The sequence below is a fragment of the Halichoerus grypus genome, chromosome 12 (assembly GCF_964656455.1).
Source record: "Halichoerus grypus chromosome 12, mHalGry1.hap1.1, whole genome shotgun sequence".
NCBI classification, from domain to species: Eukaryota; Metazoa; Chordata; class Mammalia; order Carnivora; family Phocidae; genus Halichoerus; species Halichoerus grypus.
In genome coordinates, this window is record NC_135723.1 from 9,945,923 (window position 1) to 9,970,196 (window position 24,274).

The window sequence follows — 24,274 nt, forward strand, 5'->3', positions numbered from 1 at the left end:
TCCTTCTGTATCAGGTTCCCTGAATACATTCATGTCTAGATTCATCTCTTTTCTAGATTTGGGTCTCTTATCTAGGTATTTACTACTTGTTTCCTTTCATTAAGAACATTCTTGGCTTTATTCTTTGGGTTGCCAAAGACTGGGGTGTTTACTCCAAAAAAGGCAAAGGTAGACTTTTAACAGTACAAAGCCTAACAAATTAGGTCTCTATATCAGCAAAGAGTGATACTGGTGTTTTCTCTAACAGTGATAAGCTTTCTGGGACCATGAACCCTGTTCAGAACCTAATGAATGCCTAAGATCCACCCCCTAGGACATTCATGAACACATCCATATAACATCAGGGCTTCATAGATACCCCAACCCCGGTGTAAGAACGTGGCTCTTAAAAAAATACAGAGGATCTCCACTTCCCACTAGTGATATGTGTCTAGGTATTTTCAAATTTGGTTTCTATGGACAATGAAGAGGATGTGATTTGGCATTTGCTTCCCACACCCCAGAAAGGAAGGATGTAAACCACCCCTATGCCAAAATAAAGCTGATAGAAGAACCTTATCAGGAAACACCACCTCCAGACTCAAGACCCCAAAATTCCACTTTAAAATAAGCTCTGAACCTCTTCTGCTGAAATAGAACAAAATTTCTTAATGTTGGGCCACGATGGAATCCAAACGTTCAGGGTACCTTTTTAAGAGGTATGATTGTGGGCAGGACCTGGGTAAATTCTCTAGTAGAGGATGCATGGTGTGGCTGTGATTTCCTTTCCTCTTATTTCTCTTCTACAAAAATGAGTCCATCTGATGTGTTAGCCAAAATACAAATGTTTAAATGTTCCCCTGTTTTAGTCTAATCAAAACCTCAAGGGACTTTTGCTGAAGATATACATGTGAATAACACGTCCCGACACTTGGGTAAAACAGTGTAGACAAAAATAAAGGGATTGATCAGGAATCCTGGCCATGATTTGGTCCGCTCCACTTAGAAAGCCTTCCATCATGTTCTGGGCCTGCTCATCCTTGGTCCTCCCGAAGTGCCCTATGTGTCCATTCCCACAGCACTTAGAATAGTCCTTTGTTATTGTCTGTTTTCTAGTCTGTCTCCCCACTACTTAACCCCATCCCAGGCAGGTGTCTTCAAGAGGATGGGCATTTATTCTGTTCAGTTTTGTATAACTAGTGGTCAACACAGAAGAGCTCACTAATAAATAAATAACTGAATAAATGAATTATAGAAGCCATAGGCTATACAAAGATGTACAAAATAACTATGTTCTCAGCAGACCTCCAAGGTTGGGGAATCAGAGTGCTGCATATACGGGGTGGGTGGGGGGGGGTTTGCTGCTGAGGAGTTGGGAGTGGTTTCTGGAGAAAGAGGATTAGAGGCAAGAAGTTCTGAGCACCATAAAACAATTTGCCAGATTAGGAATGAGACAAAAGGTGGCTATGGATTCTCAAATAGAAGAAATGATATGTTATGTCAATATCTAACTATAAAATTGGTTCAGGGGATCAAAAGGTTAAAAAAAAAAAAACCTAACCACCAACTTCTCCCTATTCCTCTGAGAAATCCCTTTCCGAGTGCACCCCAGACTTTGTGGAATGGAGACAGACTTTAAAGTCACAATAGTCAGGAGATCTTGTAAAATACCCCCTTATAAAATCATTCTATAGTCACTAGTAAATGTCTGGGCAACACTGATCCTTTGCATGTAAATAAATCATGCGTGCAGCTTTAGCAGGAGCACTCAAGTTTACATTTATTGTGTCTTATCTGTAGCATTTGATTTATGGCTTCTACAAATCAAAATGTTTTCTTAAGTTCTCTCCTAAAGAAAGGCTAATAGGCATAGATATGAAGGAAAGAAATGAAAAATTAGAAAAATGTACAGTCTAATTACTTCAGACTTCTTGCCCTTCTAGTGTAACTGAGATTATTTCATTTAGAAACTGATTTTCAGAATATTAGGGACTAACTCTCAGAATTTCATCTCATCATCGGATTATTGATGAAGTTCTCTTTTAATGCCTGGTTGGACAGGTGCTGGTGACAAGCTACAAAAATAAATTATGGATGGGTTAGTGAGAAAACAGACAAAACAGAATTAATTCACAAAAGGCTCCTACGGCAATTTTAAAATCCACATCCAATTATAAAATAAACATCATGTCACCTTCCCAAACTGTCATGGGGCCAGGTTTCCAGCATCAGAACGGGAAAAGAGGGCAGATTTAAGAATATGATTGTAGGGCACAAGTCTGGTGAGATCACAAAGGGCTCAATTCCGACTAAATCCTTACAAGGCCCTGTTTTCTTACGATTTAAGGAAAATGCCTCTGAACTTTCCTCAAGTCCCTCTTTCACTGTGTAGAGGCAATTCTTTACATAGCAAACTCATTTAAAGAACTAAAATCATGAAATAGTAGCCCTTTGGGAAGCGCTGCCATCCCAAGGTTTGCTCAAGACTGCCTGTGCCTGGGGCTGTGAGAACCTCTGCCGGGTCTCTCGTGGGTCCAAAACCAGGGCCACTCCAGCAGAGCAGTGCCGGACATCCCAGGTAACAAGAGGGATAAACTCTTTACTCCTCCTTTAATTTTGGGAATACTTCTTGACACATTTGGGGGTGAAGCTGAGACTCCATGTGGACAGACAGGAGGACGGGGACCCTTTAATAAACTGGGCGATCTTCACCCCCAAACTGATGATACATTGCAACCGATGCTTATCAAGAATGACTTCATTCGGCAACTAGTCTTGCCACTTAATCTCTCCCGATGGTAAACCACAAGATCATTTTACTATCTTTTATGAAGCTGATCAAATTATCGGTTTATGTCTAACAATTCTGTTTGACAGCTGGTCCCATCAATCACTTGCCTGTGAGTTAATTTTGCAACTAATCTGGCCAGAGTGTTTTCCAGGAGGTTCATAACTTTAAGGTAGCTATTCTATAGTTATTTTTAATGATTTAAAATTTTTTTTCCGAAAAATCTGCTTTTAAAATTCCCAAGACAAATATTACTAGAACAAAGTTTAATGACTTAGAGTTTGGGGGCTATTATTCACCTATTTGTCCATTGTCCATTGCAGGAGACCCAGACTGTTTGTAAAGAAAATCTTAACCTGATCTTATTTTATTTTATTTTTATTTTTTTAAAAGACTTTATTTTAGAGAGAGACACAGAGAAAGAGAGCATGAGTGGGGAGAGGGGCAGTGGGGAAGGGTGAGGGAGAGGGACAAGTGGACTCCACATATCCAGGTTCCAGAGCCTGGAAAGGGGGGCTTGATCTCAGGACCCTGAGATCATGACCTCAGTCAAAACCAAGAGTTGGCCACTTAGCTGACTGAGCCACCCAGGTGCCCCATGAATCTGATCTTATTTTAGAGTACTAACTTAGCCTACATTTCCAGACAAATGGCCTATTCAGTTTTTTTATTTTTCCAATAGGAGAATGTGAACTCTATCTCTGCTTGGTAGTCTGACAAAGCAAATGAATGTGTGAACATGAACTTACAGAAATATATTTCATGTTTTGGCAGAGAACTTTGCTTTGAACTTTCTGCTGTTCAATTATCATCAAAAGCTTGGTTGCTGAGACATTGGATCAAAGTGGTGAAAGAAGGAGCAGAAACGGGTATGTTCACTTCCAATTTCTCATTGAAAAAGCTAGAAGATACTAATAGGTAGCCAGACAATAGCAATGTGAGTTAGGGATAAAAACAATCCAGAATAACAAAATTCTGATGGGATTTCCACAAATTAAAATCTTGATGAAAATATTGTTCAAATTTGTGTTTTTGTTGATTTTCTAATCTAGTTGTTTCATCTATTGCTGAGAGAGGTGTTAATGTCTCCACTATGATTGTGGAATTTTTTATTTATCCTTTTAATTCTGTCCAGCTTTCCTTCATGTATTTTCAAGTTCTGTTAATAGGTACATATTTATGATTGTTTTATAATTTATTTGTGATTTATGATTGTTATGGCCTCCTGGTTACTCTTCTATTGTTATGACATGCCTGCAAATACTTTCTGGTGTTGAAATCTATTTTATCAGATATTAATAAATCCACTTCAGTCTTTTTAAAAAAAAATCTTGATGAAGACTGAGTAAGAGATACATTCCTGTCTAAATCGAAATCTGGGGAACCCTCTACAGCAAGCCCCAGGTAAGGCAGGAACTAACATCCTCTGTCTACCCCTCACTGTGGTGGCCCTTCCTCAACTCCCTGGACCCAGCTTCCTGACCCTGCTGCAATTATGCTTCCAACAGCTACCTATTTTCTGTATCCAGAGGCTACAGTCCCCAGGCCTCCTCACGGCTGGGGATGAGGGAACTTGTGGTGGTCACTGCACTGTGCAGTGAACGCCCCTCAGGGACAGTCCTGGAAAGCAGGCGTGGGGAGCACACACTGAGAAAAGCTACAGGTTGCATCTGAATCTCTTGCCCTGCAGAGAACCCAGCAGGCAGAGGGAGGGCTCTCTCCCCATCCAGTAGATCCCACTAGAGGATGCCCCGTGGTCCACAAAAAGGGAAGGGCAGATTGGAAACCTGCTGTGGAAGAAGCATGGACCTGAAGGAAAAGCTGGCAAATTCACAGTGTGCTGAGCTAAGGACAATTTACCGTTCCCATCTTTTGGCAAATTGTAGGTAGGGAGAGATTTCTGTCCTTCGATGTATGAATAGGGAGAAGAAAAAAAAAATACCATGAGGCTTATAAGAGGGGCTGTGATGCACAGGGAAAGGTAGCAAAAATACTGAGAGAAAGAGCTTATTTTGAACGTGATCTTCTATAGAAAATATAAGTAAAACCATATGCTAGGTGCTCCCAATAAGATACAAACAGTATGGGAAACAAAGTACAGGGAGCTATATGGCAAAAATTAAGTAAGTCGTATATTCATTAGATCTAACACAATTTAGGTCTCCTTCCCTGTCAGGCCTGTGGCACTTTCCTGTCCCCACACCTTTGCACTTGCCGTCCTTCTGCCAGTGCTTTAGTCCCTCCAGAGCCTCACAAATCCCATTCCTGCTGCCCGCACGCCACCTCCTCTGAAGGCCTTCCCAGCTGCCGGCGCCTCCTCACTGCTCACTCTACACACCAGCCCAGCGGCTTTTCACACCCCAGCACTGGACATTTCAAATCGTATTTGTAAGTCACAAGAGCATAACCACGAGTTCTCAATGCCAGGACTCATATTTCATTCATTTCTATACCCCTTACTCATCATAGTTTCTGATATACAGTTAAGAATAATAAATCAATGAGAGCCTTGGAAAGATAAGGATAGGTGACAACCTCTTTTTATTACTGGGACCTCAATGACTGTCAAAGGATAAGGGGGAATGAGGAAATGAGAAAAAGAATTAAAACATACTGAGAATCTGCTGTGCTCAAGACACTGAAGTGCTGATTATATACCAAGGGGGCATTTGACATCTTCCCCTGCTTTTCAAAGAATTATACTTTTAGCATAGCGCCACAGACTAACTCACTGACCCTCAGGGCATGACATCATGGCCATTGGCAGCCATCTTTTTAAAAGATTAGTGCAGCACCAGAAATCCTCCATTGAAAAATGGATGCTCAAAGGTTATTGGCAAATTGATTTTGGAAAACTTGAATAGCATTTCCCCTTAGAAACAGTGTGCATAAGTCCTTAGACCAGACTGCAAGTACTTACTTAACCCAGAAGGCTGCTAGATTTTATCAGAAACTCCATCACCAGATAGCCAAAATGGTCCTATAACCAAAATGGTACTTCCCGCCTGTCTCACAGATGCGCTGTGAATCAACTAAAATAAGGCGAGTGAGACTCCTCTGAAGAGTGCACCATGCTGTAAGAACGAGGGGTTTAACTATTCTAAAACCCAACTGCACATTAAAATACTGTCTGCTGGAAAATGCATGCTCCCTCTGCAAATTCCACCATGGCAGTGGGAGCACTACTCTCGGTTCCTGGCATCATTTGGCCTTATGATCTGGTGCTCGCATGCGTGGGGATTAAGAAGAGAAACAAAAGTTATCTGCGGAACGTACATGAAAGTGTTAACCCGAGTGTCTACTGATGTATGTGAGAAAATCATTATGGGGATGATCATCAGGATGACGGCAACGTGTCAAAGTATTTCAAGATGTCTGCGATTTAAGGGCAAGCAATGGTAGCCCAGGTGGAATAACAAAGATGAGGTCAGGGCTGACTCACATTCAATGCCGTCTCCCGTACTTCCTGTCAAATAATAAGTTGAAGCACCCCACATGCCGTTTCCTCTTCTCAGACAGCACCCCTGTTTCTTGTCGGCAGCCCCTGGAAAACCTATTTGTTGACAGTTTATCCCACTTTGTAAAGCTTGTCTACTGTGCAATCCAGGCAGTTTTCCAGGTAGCTGGCACCTTGTTTTCTTTTAGGCTTACACTGCACACTTCTGGGATGATGTGTATCGCATTTTGCTTTGGTCTGGGAAGCAGATTACCTCTGGAGTCCCCAGTAGGCTGACTTCAGAGAAGCCAAATGTTCCAGAGAGCCTTCTCCAAAAAGGGAATCCTAAAGATTCCAGGGCTGCCCAAGCTCACCCACGGTACCAGTCTGAGCAGAAGCAGGTGAGGAACTCTCCTCTCCCATTCCAGCCTTGAGCCAAAAAGGCTTGTCCATCACTGTGCAAAACCCACCCTGGCTTGAGAAATCAGTGTGTCTGGAGAGAAGCTGCCTCATTGCATGACAGGCTGTGCCTGGGCCTGGAAGGCTTTTCCTGCTTCAGTAGCCTCCATGTCCAGCCTCCCTTCTTTGTCTGCTGTGTGTTCGGGCCTCTGGTTCAATTCAGCCCCAACTCCAACTTGGCCGCCTTGATTTAGCTGACCCTCCTGCCTGGACAACTGGCCACTTCTATCAAGGCCTCTTTGGCTTTTCTAGGCACCCTCTTCTGAGAATGTCCCACACGTGATGGGCCCAAGGAGGGGGGTCTGGCACTCTGGGAATACTTCCCCAAATCACTTGGTTATACCACCAAGGACTCAAGTCACTCATCTTCCACACCCTAAAGGACTGACTTATGAAACAGCAAAACCGTGTCTTTTAGAGGCAAAGGTCTTTCTAAATCATTCATATTCCACTTCAAGTTTTCTCACTGGAGCCCGACATGGGGCTTGACCTCACAACCCTGAGATCAAGACCTGAGCTAAAATCAAGAGTCCGATGCTTAACTGACTGAGCTACCCAGGCTCTCTCTCTCTCTCTCTCTCTCTCTCTTTTTTTTTACATAGAAGAAACCAAATCTTTTCTACTTAACACACCACCCTGACAAAGTCCTTACTGGTTTTTGGTCAGCCTCCCCCACCGACTAATCTTTATTTTATGTGAAAAGGAAATGGAGTGCCACTTCAAAGTAGATTTCAGCTAATCAGATGTATTGAGAACAAAGGTAAGAAGCACCACAAAGACGCAAACTAGACTGTAATTAAGGAAAAGACAGCATTTATTACTGGAGTACTGAGCAAAATCAGAGAGCAACAAACAGAAGACATGACTTAAATCCCTGGTTTGCAACTGTGAGCTCAGGTAAGTTACTTAGGCACTTCAGGCAGTTTCTTCATTCACATAAAGGAAAAAAGGACCAGCGATTCTAGTCTTTCCTAGGCCCACCATTTTATAATTTTATGACCCAAATCAGTCTGAGATTATAAATTTCTATTCCATAAATTTATTTATAAGCGTAAAAAGAAATTAAAACATATGAAAATATAAATACTTAAAAGCAAGGAATTTTAAAAATGCATTCCAAAGAAACACTTGTTATTCACTGCTATTAAGCATGAGTCTATTACAAACATCTCACTATTGAAGCTTAACATTTCACAAACAAAAAGTGGTATGATTTTAATAAGTTTGCCTTTGGATCTCATTCCTCTTCACTATTTTGAGATTGTTTCTGTCTATCTACTTATAATCTATCACTATATCTGCATATGTGTACACACACACACACACACACACACACACACACACGAAATGGGAAAAAGCAAAGAAGCACCAGGATTAGCTCTGACCAAAGAGGAAGAAATGGGACTTACAGGAGCTGCAGAGTTTTTGACTGTGACACTGGGCGTGGTGGCTCGCAGGGCTCCACTCACACCATGGTAGTATTTGAAGCAGATCTTAGTTTCAGCTGAAAAACAAAAATCAAACGGTACTGAGAAGCAGGGTATGATCCAGGAAGAGATAACCATCTCCAGAGGGACAGCCCCAGGAACTGCCACGTAATTCCTCCCATGAGCCAAGCAGGCCACATCTGATGATGCTTATTCAACATGTGGCTCCGTGGACAGGTCTGACATCTTTCTAAAAATGTGCCATCAAAAATTGCCCTTTGTACCCAAGTGAAATCCATTATTTCAACTTCTCAGCATCCATCCAATCCCATTAGAGGTTATTTGGAATTAACCCTTAATCCTAAGATTCTGGGTGGTTTGACGCCTACCACCAGTCTGTTCTGTAATTTTTGGTTATTTAATTCATTGTAATTAGTATCTTAGCAACTTGGAGGAGGACTTTGAGAAGTTACTGAAATACATGGATGGGAGGCATATTTTCCAAACTCTGATACACATCAGTGATAACCTCTTTGCATCACGGTTTGTTTTTCTTCAAAGTCCTATCTATGTAAGTAGAAAAGATATGGCCTTGGGGTACCCTGCCTGGGTTTGCCTTTTGGCTCCATTACTGACAATCTATGAGACAACAAGCAAGTCCCTTAACCTCCCTTACTCCATGTTCCTTGTAAAATAAATAGAACTAACAATAGTACCCACCTCATAAGGTATTGGATAAGCAAATAAAAGTTCTTAGAGTGCAAATAATGCATGATGAGCATGATGACTAAAGACAAAATCTGTGGCCAACCTGAGTCTAGTTCATTTGAAGGTGACTTGCTTTTCCCAATAACTGTTTGTAGGATTTTTCCTTTAAATTTGAAAAATTTGCCAGGCTATGTGTTAGCCCCTTATATTAATTTTGTTTGGAACAACATGAGAAATCTCCAATTTGAGATCCTGTTTCTCAAATCTGGGAATTTGTCGATTGTAATGTTTCAAAAAATAATGTCGACAATTTTCTTAGCATGAATTTTAGATATGTTCATTATGGAGAATATGAACAATGAAGAAAAGTATAAAAAAATCTTCTATGAGTGTTTTTATGTACATCTGAGAGTATAAGCTTTAATATTATATGTAATGTAGTAAAATAATAATGCAATAAAACTGCATTTTAAAAAATTAACATTAAACAATCAGGTTCAACTATCAAACCTTTGTTGATAACATTCTTTGTTTTATGGAATCATTGAATTGATTTGTAATTGTAAGTATTCCTGTAATTTTGAAAATTTGGGCTTTTCCCTAAAAATGAATGACTTTTTGAAAATTATGTTGAAGTTCAAGATTTCTCCATAGGATAATGGAGCAAAACTTGCTGGTTACCTACCCAACACCCATTCTCCCTTTCCTCCTTAATGACAAAATCTCAATTTTACTTTGGATGGTACTGTCCAGCTAAAGTACTTTATTTTGGAGCCTCCCTTGCAGATAACATTTATGTTGTTTTCCACTATTATTTTGGGGTTTCTGTTATCTGTAAACTTTACTATATATAGAAAGGTTTCTTGACATAGAAGATATGAGTACTGCAATATTATGCTTTAGAAGATGTGAATATTTTAAGGATTCTCCCTTCTTGTGGCCAAACTGCTTCCCAAAGAGCACTTTACACTTTCATCAGAAAATGTAGCTCTGGGGTGCCTGGGTGGCTCAGTCGTTAAGCATCTGCCTTCGGCTCAGGTCATGATCCCAGGGTCCTGGGATTGAGTCCCACATCGGGCTCCCTGCTCGGCAGGAGGCCTGCTTCTCCCTCTCCCACTCCCCCTGCTTGTGTTCCTGCTCTCGCTCTCTCTCTGTCAAATAAATAAATAAAATCTTTAAAAAAAAAAAAAAAGAAAAGAAAATGTAGCTCTGACCATTTCATGGAACTCTTGTTAATATTGAGTATTATCAATTAAATATAACTTTAAAGTAATATTTCATTTTTATTTCATGTATTTGATTAGTAGTGAGATTAAACATTTTTTCATCAAATTTTAATTAGCCATTTGTATTTACTCTTTTTTATCCGTTGAACTGTACTTGTCGAGACTTCCCACTGCCTGGATGATACCTGGGTGCTCACCTTTTAGTGGATATGCTCTTCCTTTAGATACATCAATACTTTCCAATTCCCTCCTAAGTCATTCTTTCCCTGCAGTGATTTTACATTATTGTCGATTGCCTTTTAAGCTCTTCTTGTGGACAATCTTCCAACCTAATTCTGCATTCTTCAGGGCACCTCACAGTTATCTGCACGTTGTTAGGTATACACATCCAGATCCACTACTGCTTCAGCCTGAAAGGCAGCTATCTTGTAGGTTAGGGATCATGGGGGACACTGAATAAAGCAGTGAGCCTATATAGCTAGGCAACCTCACTGAGCCAGTGCAATTTAAGTTCCTCTGCTTGTAGGTGCCGATGACGTCAGCAAGGAGGGGCCATTGGCTTCACCTCAAGCACAGTTGGGTGGAAGAAAATTTTAGATAACAGGCATTCTAAACAGGCACTACTAGCTTTCCTTTCAAATAAAATTATTCCAATGCCTTTAAGTAAGAAAGGTCTTATTTTAGATAAGAGCCATATGATCCTCAGAAAAAGCATTTGACAAAATACAGTATCCATTCTTGATTAAAACAACAACAACAACAACAAAATAGGGATAGATGCAACATACTTCAACATCATAAAGTCCATATATGAAAGACCCAGGGCTAATATCACCTTCAAAAGGGAAAAACTGAGAGCTTTTCCTCTACAGTCAGGAAGAAGACAGAGATGTCAACTCTTACCATTACTATTTAACACAGTACTGGAAGTCTTAGCCTCAGCAAGCAGACAACAAAAATAAATAAAGGCAACCAAATTGGCAAGGGGGAAGTCAAACTTTCACTATTTATGGACAACACAGTACTCTATGTAGAAAACCCAAAAGACGCCACCCCCCAAATGGTACAACTAATACATGAATTCAGCAAAGTTGCAGGATATAAAATCAATGTACAGAAATCTGTTGCATTTCTATACACCAATAATGAAGCAGCAGAAAGAGAAATCAAGGAATTGATCCCATTTACAATTGCACCAAAACCCATAAGATACCTAGGGATAAATCTAACTAAAGAAGTAAAAGATCTGTACTCTGAAAACTATAGAACACTTATGAAAGAAATTGAAGAGGACACAAAAAAATGGAAAAGCATTCCATGCTCATGGATTAGAAGAACAAACATTGTTAAAATGTCTATACTACCCAAAGCAATCAACACATTTAATGCAATCCCTATCAAAATACCACCAGCATTTTTCACAGAGCTAGCACAAACAATCCTAAAATTTGTATGGAACCACAAAATACCCTGAGTAGCCAAAGCAATCCTGAAAAAGAAAAGCAAAATTGGAGGCATCACGATTCCGGACTTCAAGCTATATTACAAAGCTGTAGTTGTGGGTTCATTTCTGGGTTTCCTATTCTGTTCCATGTATCTATTTTTGTACCAGCACCACACCGTTTTGATTACTACAGCTTTGTAATATAACTTGAAGTCTGGAATTGTGCTTCCTCCAGCTTTGCTTTTCTTTTTTAAGACTGCTTTGCCTATTCAGGGATTTTTTTGTGGTTTCATACAAATTTTAGGATCTTTTGCTCTAGTTCTGTGACAAATGCTGTTTGTGTTTTGATATGGATTGCATTAAATGTGTGTCATTAAGACAGTATGATACTGGCACAAAACCAGACACACAGATCAGTGGAACAGAATAGAAAACCCAGGAAGGGACCCACAACTATATGGTCAACTAATCTTTGACAAAGCAGGAAAAGTATCTAGTGGAAAAAAAAGACGGTCTCTTCAACAAAATGGTGTTGGGAAAACTGGAAAGCAACATGCAGAAGAATGAAACTGGACCACTTTCTTACACCATACACAAAAATAAATTCAAAATGGATTAAAGACCTAAATGTGAGACAGGAAACCATCAAATTCCTAGAGGACAACACAGGTAGCAATTTTTTTAACCTCAGCCATAGCAACTTCTTACTAGACACATCATCAGAGGCAAGGGAAACAAAAGCAAAAAGGAACTATTGGGACTTTATCAAGATAAAAAGCTTCTGCACAGCGAAGGAAACAATCAACAAAACTAAAAGGCAGCATATGAAATGGGAGAAGATATTTGCAAATGACATATCTGATAAAGGGTTAGTTTCCAAAATCTATAAAGAACTTACCAAACTCAACACCCGCCCCGCAAAAAAAAATGCAGTTAAGAAATGGGCAGAAGACATGACTAGACATTTTTCCAAAGAAGATATCCAGATGGCTAACAGACCCATGAAAAGATGCTCAACCTCACTCATCATCAGGGAAATACAAATCAAAACCATGGTGTGATACCACCTCATACTTGTCAAATGGCTAAAATTAACAACACAAGAAACAAGAGGCATTGGCAAGGATGTGGAGAAAGGGGAACCCTCTTACATTGTTGGTGGGAATGCAAACTGGGGCAGCCACTCTGGAAAACAGTATGGAGGTTCCTCAAGAAGTTAAAAATAGAGCTACCATACAATCCAGCCATTGCACTACTAGGTATTTACCCAAAGGATGCAAAAATACAGATTCAAGGGGTATATGCACCCCAATGTTTATAGCAACATTAACAACAATAGCCAAACTATGGAAAGAGCCCAAATGTCCATTGGCTGATGAATGTATAAAGAAGATGTGTACACACACACACACACACACACACACACACTGGAATATTACTCAGCCATCAAAAAGAAGGAAATCTTGCCATTTGCAACAACACAGATGGAGCTAAAGTGTATTATGCTCAATGAAATAAGAGACAAATACCATATGATCTCACTCATGTGGAATTTAAGGAAGAAAACAGATGAACATATGGGAAGGGGGAAAAGAAGAAAAAAGAGAGATGGAAACAAGCCATAAGTGACTCTTAACAACAGAGAATTAACTGAGGGTTGATGGAGGGAGGTGGGTAGGGGATGGGCTAGATGGGTGGTGGGTATTAAAGAGCGCACTTGCAATAAGCACCGGGTGTTGTATATAAGTGATGAATCACTGAATTCTACTCCAGAAATCAATATTGCTCTGTACGTTAACTAACAAAATATAAATTAAAAAAAAAAAACAACATTGATGAGAGAAACTGATGAGGGTGCACAAAGAAATAGAAAGACATTCCATGCTCATGGATTGGAAAAATATTATTAAAATGTATATGTTACCAAAAGCAATCCACACATTTAAAGCAATCCATATCAAAACACAAACAGCATTTGTCACAGAACTAGAGCAAAAGATCCTAAAATTTGTATGAAACCACAAAAAAATCCCTGAATAGGCAAAGCAATCTTAAAAAAGAAAAGCAAAGCTGGAGGAAGCACAATTCCAGACTTCAAGTTTTATTACAAAGCTGTAGTAATCAAAACGGTGTGGTGCTGGTACAAAAATAGACACATGGAATAGAATAGGAAACCCAGAAATGAACCCACAACCATATGGTCAATTAATATTTGACAAAGTAGGAAAGAATATCCAATGGAAAAAAGACAGTTTCTGCAACAAATTGTATTGGGAAAACTGGACAGTAACATGCAAAGAAAGAAACTGGGTCACTTTCTTACACCATACACAAAAACAAATTTAAAATGGATTAAAGACATAAATGTGATACCTGAAACAACAACAACAATAACAAAAACCTAAACAGAACACAGACAGTAACTTCTATGACATCAGCCATAGCAACGTGTTTGCAGAAAAGTCTCCTGAGGTAAGAGAAATAAAACCAAATATAAACTATTGGGACTTCATCAAAATAAAAAGCTTCTGCACAGCGAAGGAAACGATCAACAAAAGTAAAAGGCAACCTACAGAATGGGAGAAGATATTTGCAAATGACGTATATGATAAAAGGTTAGTACCCAAAATATATAAAGAATTAATAAAACTCGACATCCAAAAACAAAGAATCCAATTAAAAACTGGGCAGAAGACATGAACAGATATTTCTCCAAAGAAGACATCCAGATAGGGGTGCCTGGGTGGCTCAGTTGGTTAAACAACTGTCTTCGGCTCAGGTCATGATCGCAGGGTCCTGGGATCGAGCCCCACATCGGGCTCCTTGCTCAGTGGGGAGCCTGCTTTTCCCTCTCCCTCTACCTGCTACTCTGCCTTCTTGTGCTCTCTCTCTGTGTCAAATAAATAAATAAATAAATCTTAAAAAAAAAAAAAAAAGAAGATATCCGGATGGCCAAGAGACACATGAAAAGATGTTCATTATCACTTACCATCAGGGAAATTAAAAATAAAAACTACAATGAGATATCATCTCACACTGGTCAGAATGGGTAAAATCAACAACACAAGAAACAACAGGTGTGAGCAAGGATATGGAGAAAAAGGAACTCTCACGCACTATTTGTGGGGAAGGAAAGGGGTGCAGCCACTGTAGAAAACAGTATAGAGATTTTTCAAAAAGTTAAAAATAGAACCACCCTGCAATCCAGAAATTTCACTACTGGGTATTTATTGAAAGAATACAAAAACACTAATTCAAAGAGATACATGCATCCATATGTTCATAGCAGTGTTATTTACAATAGCCAAATTATGGAAGCAGCCCAAATATCCATCAACTGAATGGATAAAGAAGATGTGGTATACATATACAATGGAAATTTATTCACCATAAAAAGAATGAAATCTTGCCATTTGCAACAATGTGGATGGATCTAGAGGGTATTATGCTAAGTGAAATTAGTCAATCAGAGAAAGACGAATACCATATGATTTCATTCATATGTGGAATGTAAGAAAAAAAAAACAAACAAGCAAAGGGGAAAAAGAGAGCGAGAGAGACAAATGAAGAAACAGACTTTTAGTTATAGAGAACAAACTGATGGGTACTGAGAGGGAGATGGTTGGAGGAATGGGTTAAATAGGTGATGGGGATTGTCTGATGATCATGAGGTGATGTATGGAATTGTTGAATCACTATGTTGTACACCTGAAACTAATATAACATTGTATGTTAACTAACTGGAATTAAAATTAAAACTTTAAAAAATTTATCTGGCAATCCTACCGGGTATTTATCCAAAAGAACTGAAATCAGGATCTTGAAGAGATATTTGCACTCCCATGTTCACTGTACCACTATTCACAATAGCCAGGATGTGGAAACAACCTAAAGGTCCATCAGTGGATGAATGGATAAAAAAGTATGGTAAATATAACAACGGAATATTATTGAGTCTTCAAAAAGAAGGAAATCCTAAATATGCAACAACATGGATGGAACTTGAGGATGTTATGCTAAGTGAAATAAATCAGTCACAGGACAAATACTGTGTGATTCCACTTATATGTGATATTTAAAATAGTCAAATCATAGAAGCAGAGAGTAGAATTATGCTTTCCAAGGGCTGGGAGAGGGAAATAATCAGTGTATAATAACAACAGGTGTGATTGTTGATAATCAGTGGTGTAAACTGTCAGTTATGCAAGATAAGTAAGTTCTAGAGATTTGTTGTATTAAATTATTCCTATAGTTATCAATATTGTATTATACACTTAGAGATCTGTTAAGAGGATACATCTCATGTTAAATGTGTTTACTATAACAGAATAAAAGTAAAAGTAAAAAAAACAAAAATTAAAAAAAGTTAAAACAAATTGGTCTTAACAGTTAATTAGCATTTAACATGTACCATCTCAGTCATACTATTTTCTAATTTGATCCTCACAAAATCGCTATGAAGTGTAGGTAATTATTATTAATCTTTTTAAAAAATGCTTAGCACAATGCTTGGCATATAATAAGACCTCAACAAATGTCATCTATCATTCTTTTTTTACATCTAAAAACAAAGAGGCCAAAATATGAAGCTAATTATACAAGGTCACATATGTAGTTCATGGCAACTAGGAAATCTGTAAACATATTAACTTTCCATTTGGTGATTTGTCTTTTAAAAATTTTTAATAACTCAAGATTGTTGACTAGCTAGGCAACAGCAAACTTCCACTTCCAGTAACAATGTACTAGGTAATTCAGAAAACATCCAGAAAAGCTGGAAAAATATGGACATAAATCTGCCTGAAGTAGGACTGCCAGGTAAAATATAGGATACTGAGTTAAATTTGGGTTTCAGATAAACAGAGAATACATTTTTAGTATAAGTATGTTCCAGTTATTACATGGAACAGACTTATACTAGAAAAGATATTCATTGTTTATCTCAAAATCAAATTTAGTTAGGTAGTCTTGGAATATTTTCCCTCTAAAATTGGAAATCCTAGCCCGAAGTCATCAGAGACCTGGTGAGACAATGGGAATATTGAGGACAAGATCCAGAAAAAGAACACTCATAGATGAGCCTAGGATTTGGGGTTGCTGTTTCCCTAGCTGGGGCTGGGGGCTGTGTTGATTCCAAAAAATGCAGCTGACAAACTGGAAGAGCTAAAAGAACTTTTTTCAGACTTGCAGGGCTAAGGGGATCAAACGTAAGGGTTCAGGTCCCGCCAAAAAAGAAGACTTTGGTAAATCCTTCATGATTCAAATTGGAACCCTGAACAGCAGAATAGATATGCTGTTGAGAATATACTTGCCCTTGCCCTTCATATCATTTCAAGTCTTGAAATTCAATTGAGCTTATTAGTCTGGATTGCCAGGTATCACCCAGACAGAAATGTAAATCCTCTCAGGAGGGAAATAATATCATTCTTAGCTTCAAATTATTTCTACAAGTTTTCATTTACAATGTCCAGTTCTCGATGAAAATTGTCCAGGCACACGCAGATACTAGGCAATGTACAAAATACCAATAGAACAAGTAGGCATTATAAGCTGATTCATATGGCTTCTAGATATTGGAATTATCAGACACAAGCTTTACTGAACATATACTGAAAACATTCAAGGAAATAAAAGACAAGATTGAAAATATCAACAAAGAATGAAGCCTATAAAAATGAACCAAACAGAAATTATGGATCTAAAAAACTACAATACTCAATAGATGGGTTTTGAAACAGATTAAATAAAACACATGAGCATATTTAGGGAACTGGAATATAGGTTAGGAAAAAATTCAGAATGAAGTATGCAGAGAAAAAAGGTATAAAATATAAAAGAGAAGTAAGAAACATATGGGATACTAGGGGGTGATCTAAAGTATGTATAAATTGGAATCCAAAAGGAGAGGAGAGAGACAGTGGTGTTAAAGCCAAAAATTCTCCAAAAGTGAAAACTTCTCCAAAAAGTTCCAAAAGTTACAAAAAACATCAAGCTATAGATTCAAAAAATCCTATGAATCCAAAAAGAACACAGCATGCAGACATCGCTATAAAACTTCAAAAAAGAAGAGAAAAATCACATCATCAACCAGTGAAGTTAAGAGCTAGATTATCTTCATAGGAGCAACAATTTGACAGATGAGTATTCAATATCAGCAGAAACCACAGAGGACAAAGGAATGACAGCTTCAATGTGCTAAAACAAAACAAAAAACAAAACAAAACAAAACCCTGTTATATAGAATTCTGCGACCCAGAAAAATATTCTTTAAGAATAAGGTGATTATTCCTATTGCTGTCTGAACATTGCACAGATGGCCATCACCATGAATATCTGAACTTCATGGCGACTCTTTAGCTATCCATATGTTACAATGTCTGCAATGCAGAAATGCCCAAGTCTTATGAATCAAAATATGATCAGAGTAGATGACTGAGAAAGACATTTGGACCAGCCGGAAGTAAAATGCTTTCCTCTGTGAACTACTTATTTGTGCAGAAAGAACCAAATTATCTATGCAATAACATTCTGTAGCAAGAAAAATGAGCTTACATCTACTAATATTTCATTTATAAGAGATGTGAGACAAATGTAAACCATATCTTCAACATCCAAGAAAAACAATTTTAACTCAAGAGGTCATAATAACTGTGAGAGAGTCAATCCCAACAGTTATTTAAAAGGAGTAATGGAGAGTATAATATTTTCAAATGCTCAAAAAGATCAAGAAGCAATGGAAAGGATGTGGAGAAAAAGGAACCCTCATGTACTGTTGGTGGGAATGCAAACTGGTGCAGCCACTGAGGAAAACAGTATGGAGTTTCCTCAAAAAATTAAAAAACAGAATGACCATATGATCCCATAGTTCAATTACCCAAAGAAAATGAAAACACTAATTTGAAAAGATATATGCACCCCTATGTTTACTGCAGCATTATTTATAATAGCCAAGATATCAAAGGAGCTCAAGTGTCTACTGATAGATGAATGGATAAGGAAGATGCGGTATAAATGTACAATGGAATATTACTTAGCCATAAAAAATGAAATCTTGCCATCTGCAACAACATGGGTGGAGTTAGGGTATAATGCCAAGTGAAATAAGTCAATCAGAGAAAGACAATACCATATGATTTCAGTCATATTTGGAATGTAAGAAACAAAACAAGCAAACAAACAAAAAAAGAGACAAACAAAAACACAGACTCCTAAATACAGAGAACAAACTGGTCATTGCCAGAGGGAAGGTGGGGGGGAATGGAGAAATACATGAAGGGGATTGAGAATACACTTATCTTGATGAGCACCGAGAAAAGTATAGAATTGTTGAATCATTATATTGTATACCTGAAACTAATATAACACTGTATGTTAATTATAGCTCAATAAAAAAAAAAAAGCAATGGAACAATAAGATACAAATTAAATTTTGAATCTGAAGAATACTTAGCTTTAGTAAGAGGAAAAAATACCAAGAGCAGTATTTTTAAAGAAATAATCAACATTAATGATATGAACTTTCTTAGGTCCTCCCAGTCTATCCTATATAGCAATATGTTCATTTGTATTTGTTTTTTCATTTTAAATTGAATTAAATGGATTTTAAGAAATAAGTAGCTTAGAGAAAGGCTGTGATTTTTGACAAAAACAAAAGGAAGGGCTTCCTAATAAATGGGAATAAATGGAATTAGCGTTCATTGACAAGGCATCTAACATTGAAGATTCCATGATATATATAAATAGTTAACACTTGGAAAAGTCATTTTAATTTAAAGCTGATATTGTCTGTTGGATATCTTGAAGTAGAGTTTTAAAGCCTCTCATGTATCAGGCCCTGGTTTTGGACTAACACCAGAATGAAGCAGTCACCTTTTATATATGCTTGTCCTGTAACATTTCATTTTAGCAATTTGCATTCAAGAACTCATTCAAAAAAAAGAAAATTATGTAAGTGTGAAAGCCATAAGAAGTTGTACCAAAAAAACTTTGCTCTACTATAAATAGCTCTGAAAAATATGGTGTTTTCACTTGGCATTCAAATTATATTTTTGCAGTAAAATTCTCATTAAAGTAATATATGAATCTAATAGAAAAAAATCTTATTGTATTACAGAATATCAAAATGATTTGTCAAAATTTTGTAATTTGGTAAGATAGTATCTCACTTAAATCTGCACTTCCAGGAGTGGTTTAGAATGTTGTCTTACAGACTAATTACATTAACTTTGTAATTTGAAAATAATAAAAAAACCAAAGTAATAAATTTTATTTATATATATTTTTATATAATATATAAATATATTTACATATAATATATAAAATATATATAAATTTATATCTATTTATAATTTTATATAATAAATATATAAAATATTTATATAAAATAAATAAGAGGAGATGTTCACATTTTTAAGTATTTCAGATTTGCCTAACTTATAAAAATTGCCATGTGATAAGGTCATGTTTCTCTACTAAGGTCTACTATCTACTAGGATAGACTGGGAGGGGATAAATACAGGGGAGAGAACAAGGGATATATGGGACTGAAGTGGAATGAAGTATGATTACTTCAATGAAAAATATTTAATTGCAACTTCTTTCTGAAGTAATTGTAATAACTGATATATCTCTTTTTACACAAAGAACTGTACATTATTTAAGTAATTTCCTATTTAGAACAGCAGCAGCATAAATCCTATGTTAATGCTTTAAACATGGTACCACAGCAAAAGTGGAAGACTGATCAAAACGAACCATTATGTAAAATAACATTACAACTTTAATTTATGGGCGATATTTATTTCAGGTGCTAGAGGGTCAATTCTAAACTAAACAATGATCCAATAAATGTATTTTGTTTCCTGTTTCAGGGCGGGTTATTAGACAAGTATTTCTGGTCTCTGGGATCATTGCATGTGGAGTATTTGCTAAAAGGCAATTAGCAATTTCCTCTTCCTTCTAGAATAGAGTAATTGTAGCAGATAAATGCACCTGCTGCTAACTCAGTAAGCTGATTTTGAAGCAAAATGTTTAAGGCACTGCAGAACGATGGAAGCAACAAGAGAAGAGAGAGACTAGTCAGGTGAACTGATAACCTACAGACCCTTTCCTCAGTGGCGGAGGACCAGCAGAGCTGCTGCTGGCCCTGTGGGGCCAGAGTGACAGGACTGGAGACTTCAATCCCCAGCTGATGTCCCCTCAGACCTTTGCCAAATCTTAAGCTTTTAGGGCAAAAGACTAAAAATCTAATCATGAAAACATCTGAAAAGTAGAGCCCAAATCTGTCTCTTGGTCATGAGGAGACCTGGTAGGGAGAGGGTCAAGGAAGGGTCCCTGGTGAAAACCCTTGGTTCTCAATGCAAGCCCTGGAGAGGGGTCCCTAGGAACACGGTGAGCCAGATGGAGATTCTGGCTTACCAAGACTGCACTGCATTTCATTCAGCTCATCCTCTCATTGGGCCACCACCATCAGCACCTGCACCACTGAGCTGAGGAAAGGGCAAATGCTCTCCAAGGAGAAGATGCTACCACCGAAGTTTCTACATTTCACAGCCAACATATGATGATGGATAGAAAACTGTCAGGTATGGTAAGAGACAGAAGTCATGGACCTAAAGCAAGAACAAAAATGCAAATAGGGTCCTGATACTGAAGTCATTAAGCAAAGACTTTATTTTTTTAATTTAAATTCAATTAATTAACATATAGTATATTATTAGTTTCAAAGGTAAAGTTTAGTGATTCATCAGTTGCATATAACACCCAGTGGTCATTACATCAAGTGCCCTCCTTAATGCCCATCACCTAAGCAAAGACTTTAAAGAAAACAGATAAAATGCAACCTTTGTCAGAAAATTAGAACCCATAGAAATGAATCGAATAGTGACTTTATTATTGAAAAACAGAACAGCCGAAATTAAGAACTCAATCTGTGGGCTTAGTGGCATAGCACATATAGCAGGAAAAGGGCCAGTAAGATGTATTCATAGAGCACATCCAGATTGAAGGAAGAGAGAGAAAAAAGAATGATAAATACAGGGGAGAGAACAAGGGATATATGGGACAGTGGAATGACTGGAGCCCCCGAGAACTGGGCAAAGGTAACTGAGGAAATAACAATAGCTTATCATCTAGCCTCAGGATAAAAACAAAAATCAGTCATAAAAACATCATAATTCAACTGTTGAAAACAAAAGACAAAGGGAAAAGTCTTGAAAGCATCAGAGGGAGAAAAACACCCATATTATTTTCAATGAAAGAAAGACTAACAGATGACTTTTCAGAAGACAGAAAAATGACATTCTTAAGTGCTATAGAAAATAAGAACAAACCTAGAATTTCATATAACTGTGAAGTTATTCTTCAGAAGTCAAAGTGAAATAGTGACATTCTCAGACAAACAAAAACTGAGGGGTTTATCACTAGTAGGCCTGCACCAAAAGAAATACAAAAAAAAAAAGAAGCTCTTTCCTTTTAGAAGGAAAATGACCCTAGACAGAAACATAGAAGTGCAGGGGCTTGAGCTAAATGGTGGCACAGAAGTAGGACCCTCCGCTTGTCTCACCCCCCGAAAATAGCTGTATAACTATCAAATCAACCTGAGGAGGGACAGAAGAAACTCCACAACTAGAGGGAGAGAAGAAGCCACATCAAGGAAGGTAGGTAGTACAGAGACTTGGTTTGGGGCTGAAATGGATCACTGGTGCTGTGGAGGGGAGGGAGCTGTGGTTGCAGAAAAAGGCGAGAGAGAGAGAGAGAGAGAGAGAGAGAGAGAGGGAGAGAGAAGCACACAAGGAGAACATTTCCCCAAAGCCATTGGCTGGGAAAATGAGAGGGGCTAATCTCCTTGAGTTGTTGCAGCCAGCAGGGCTTGAAGACTAGAGTTTTAAAGGTCGGTGGGCTTGGCTGGGATGAGGCCCAGAGGGTGCTGCCCCTCTCCAAGAGAGAAGGCAGGCAAGCAACCCTGGGGGCAGAGGGCATGGAAACAGTTCACTCTTCTTGGAGCACATCCCTGAGACGTAGTATTCCCAGAGGCTCCTTTCTAGGAACAAAGGAGCCAATGGGCACCATTTCCCTCACTGGACCCTCAGCCTCGGTGCAGAGCCACTTGCAGAGGCAGCTGGCCCAACACTGGCCGCCTATCCTGCTCACTCCAAGTTCCATTCCCCTGCGCTCTGCTGCAACTGCCCTTCTCAGTCGAACCTCTCTCAGTCCCAGCGAGGCAGGACCCACACTCAGAAGACCAGCGAAGGCCCCTGCCCACACCCTGTCCCTAAAGGCTGGAGTTTTAAAAGTTAGCAGGCTTGGCTGGGATAGAGCCCAGAGGGCAATGTGCTGCTCCTGGAGAGAAGGCAGGCAAACAACCCGGGGGCAGACAGTGTGGAAACAGCAAAATGAAAAATGTCTGGGACACACAGAGGGAGATTATTTGCTGTTCTCGGAGTGCTTCCCTGAGAGGCAACATGTACTGAGACTCCTCTCTGGGGACAAAAGCGTTGACTGGTGCCATTTTCCTCCCCCACCCCTCAGCATAAGCACAGAGCCACCTGCAGGAGGCAGCACAGTGCCTATCCTGGCTGCCTAGCCTGCTTACACCACACCTCACACGCCCGAACTCTGGCAGGCCTGTGTTCTCGGGCAAGTTGTGCTTCAGACCCAGCACGGTGGGCCCCTTCCCCAGAAGACCAACAGAAACCTCTGCCCACACCATATCTTCCAACCAGAGAGTTCTGCAGGGCCTCAGTTCTAATGGAGGTAGTATCAGGTCTCATTTCACAAGCAGACCGAAGCACACCTAGTTAAAACTTTCCACTTCTGGCCAAGTACCAAACATTGCCCACAGCAGACAAGGAGAGCCTCTGCAGACAACTGGCCTAAAGGATAAAGCAGCCAAAAGACAGCAGCAGAGTGCACAGAGCACACACCAGAGACACTCCCTGAAGCACCAGGCCCTGGACACTATATGATCTCTTCCTCATGAGGCCACTACGTTCAGGAGCTTGAGCCATAACTGGCTTTTCTAACACACAAAAGAAGGCAGAGACTTAGACAAATGCCAAGATGGAGGAATTCATCCCACATGAAAGAACAAGATAAGGTCATGCCAGAGATCTAAATGAATTTAAAGGAATGATCATAAGGATACTCGCTGGGCTTGAGAAAGGGATGGAAGCCTTCAGGGAGGCCCTTGGCACAGAGATAGAAGAGTTAAAAAACAATCAGTCACAAAGGAAAAATGCAATAATTGAGATTTGAAACAGACTGGATGTAATAACCACAAGGCTGGAAGAAGCTGCAGAATGAATTATTGACCTAGAAGACAAAATAATGGAAAAGAATGAAGCTGGACAAAAGAAAGAAAGAAGAATTATGGATCATGAGCATAGACTTCGGGAACTCAGTATCTCCATCAAATGTGATAACATTCATATATATTATAGAAGTACCAGAAGAAGAAGAGAGAAAAAAGGGGGCAGAAAACAGATTAGAGGAAATAATAGTTGAAAACTTCCCTAATCTGGGGAAGGAAACAGTCAGACAGATTTTGGAGGCACAGAGAACTCCCACCAAAATCAGCAAAAACAGTCCAACATCAAGATATATTGTATTTAAATTTGCAAAATATAGTGATTAAAAAAACCTTAAAAGCAGCAAGATAAAAGAAGTCCTTAACTTACAAGGAAGACCTATAAAGCTTGGGGCAGATCTCTCCACAGAAACTTAGCAGGCCAGAAGAGATATATTCATGATGTGTTCAGTGTGCTGAATGGGAAAAATCTGCAGCCAAGAATACCCTATCAAGCAAGG

At 38.7% G+C, this 24,274-nt stretch overlaps 1 protein-coding gene across 5 annotated transcripts in view; it reads right to left on the reverse strand.

Moving 5' to 3' along the window:
- HECW1 (HECT, C2 and WW domain containing E3 ubiquitin protein ligase 1) overlaps positions 1-24,274 on the reverse strand; it is a 430,747-nt gene that overhangs the window by 181,205 nt on the left and 225,268 nt on the right. For all 5 annotated transcript variants that reach the window (XM_078059964.1, XM_078059960.1, XM_078059961.1 and 2 more), the window contains one exon: positions 8,072-8,166. In XM_078059964.1, the coding sequence (XP_077916090.1) occupies positions 8,072-8,166 (95 nt within the window). The remainder of the gene's footprint in view (positions 1-8,071; positions 8,167-24,274) is intronic.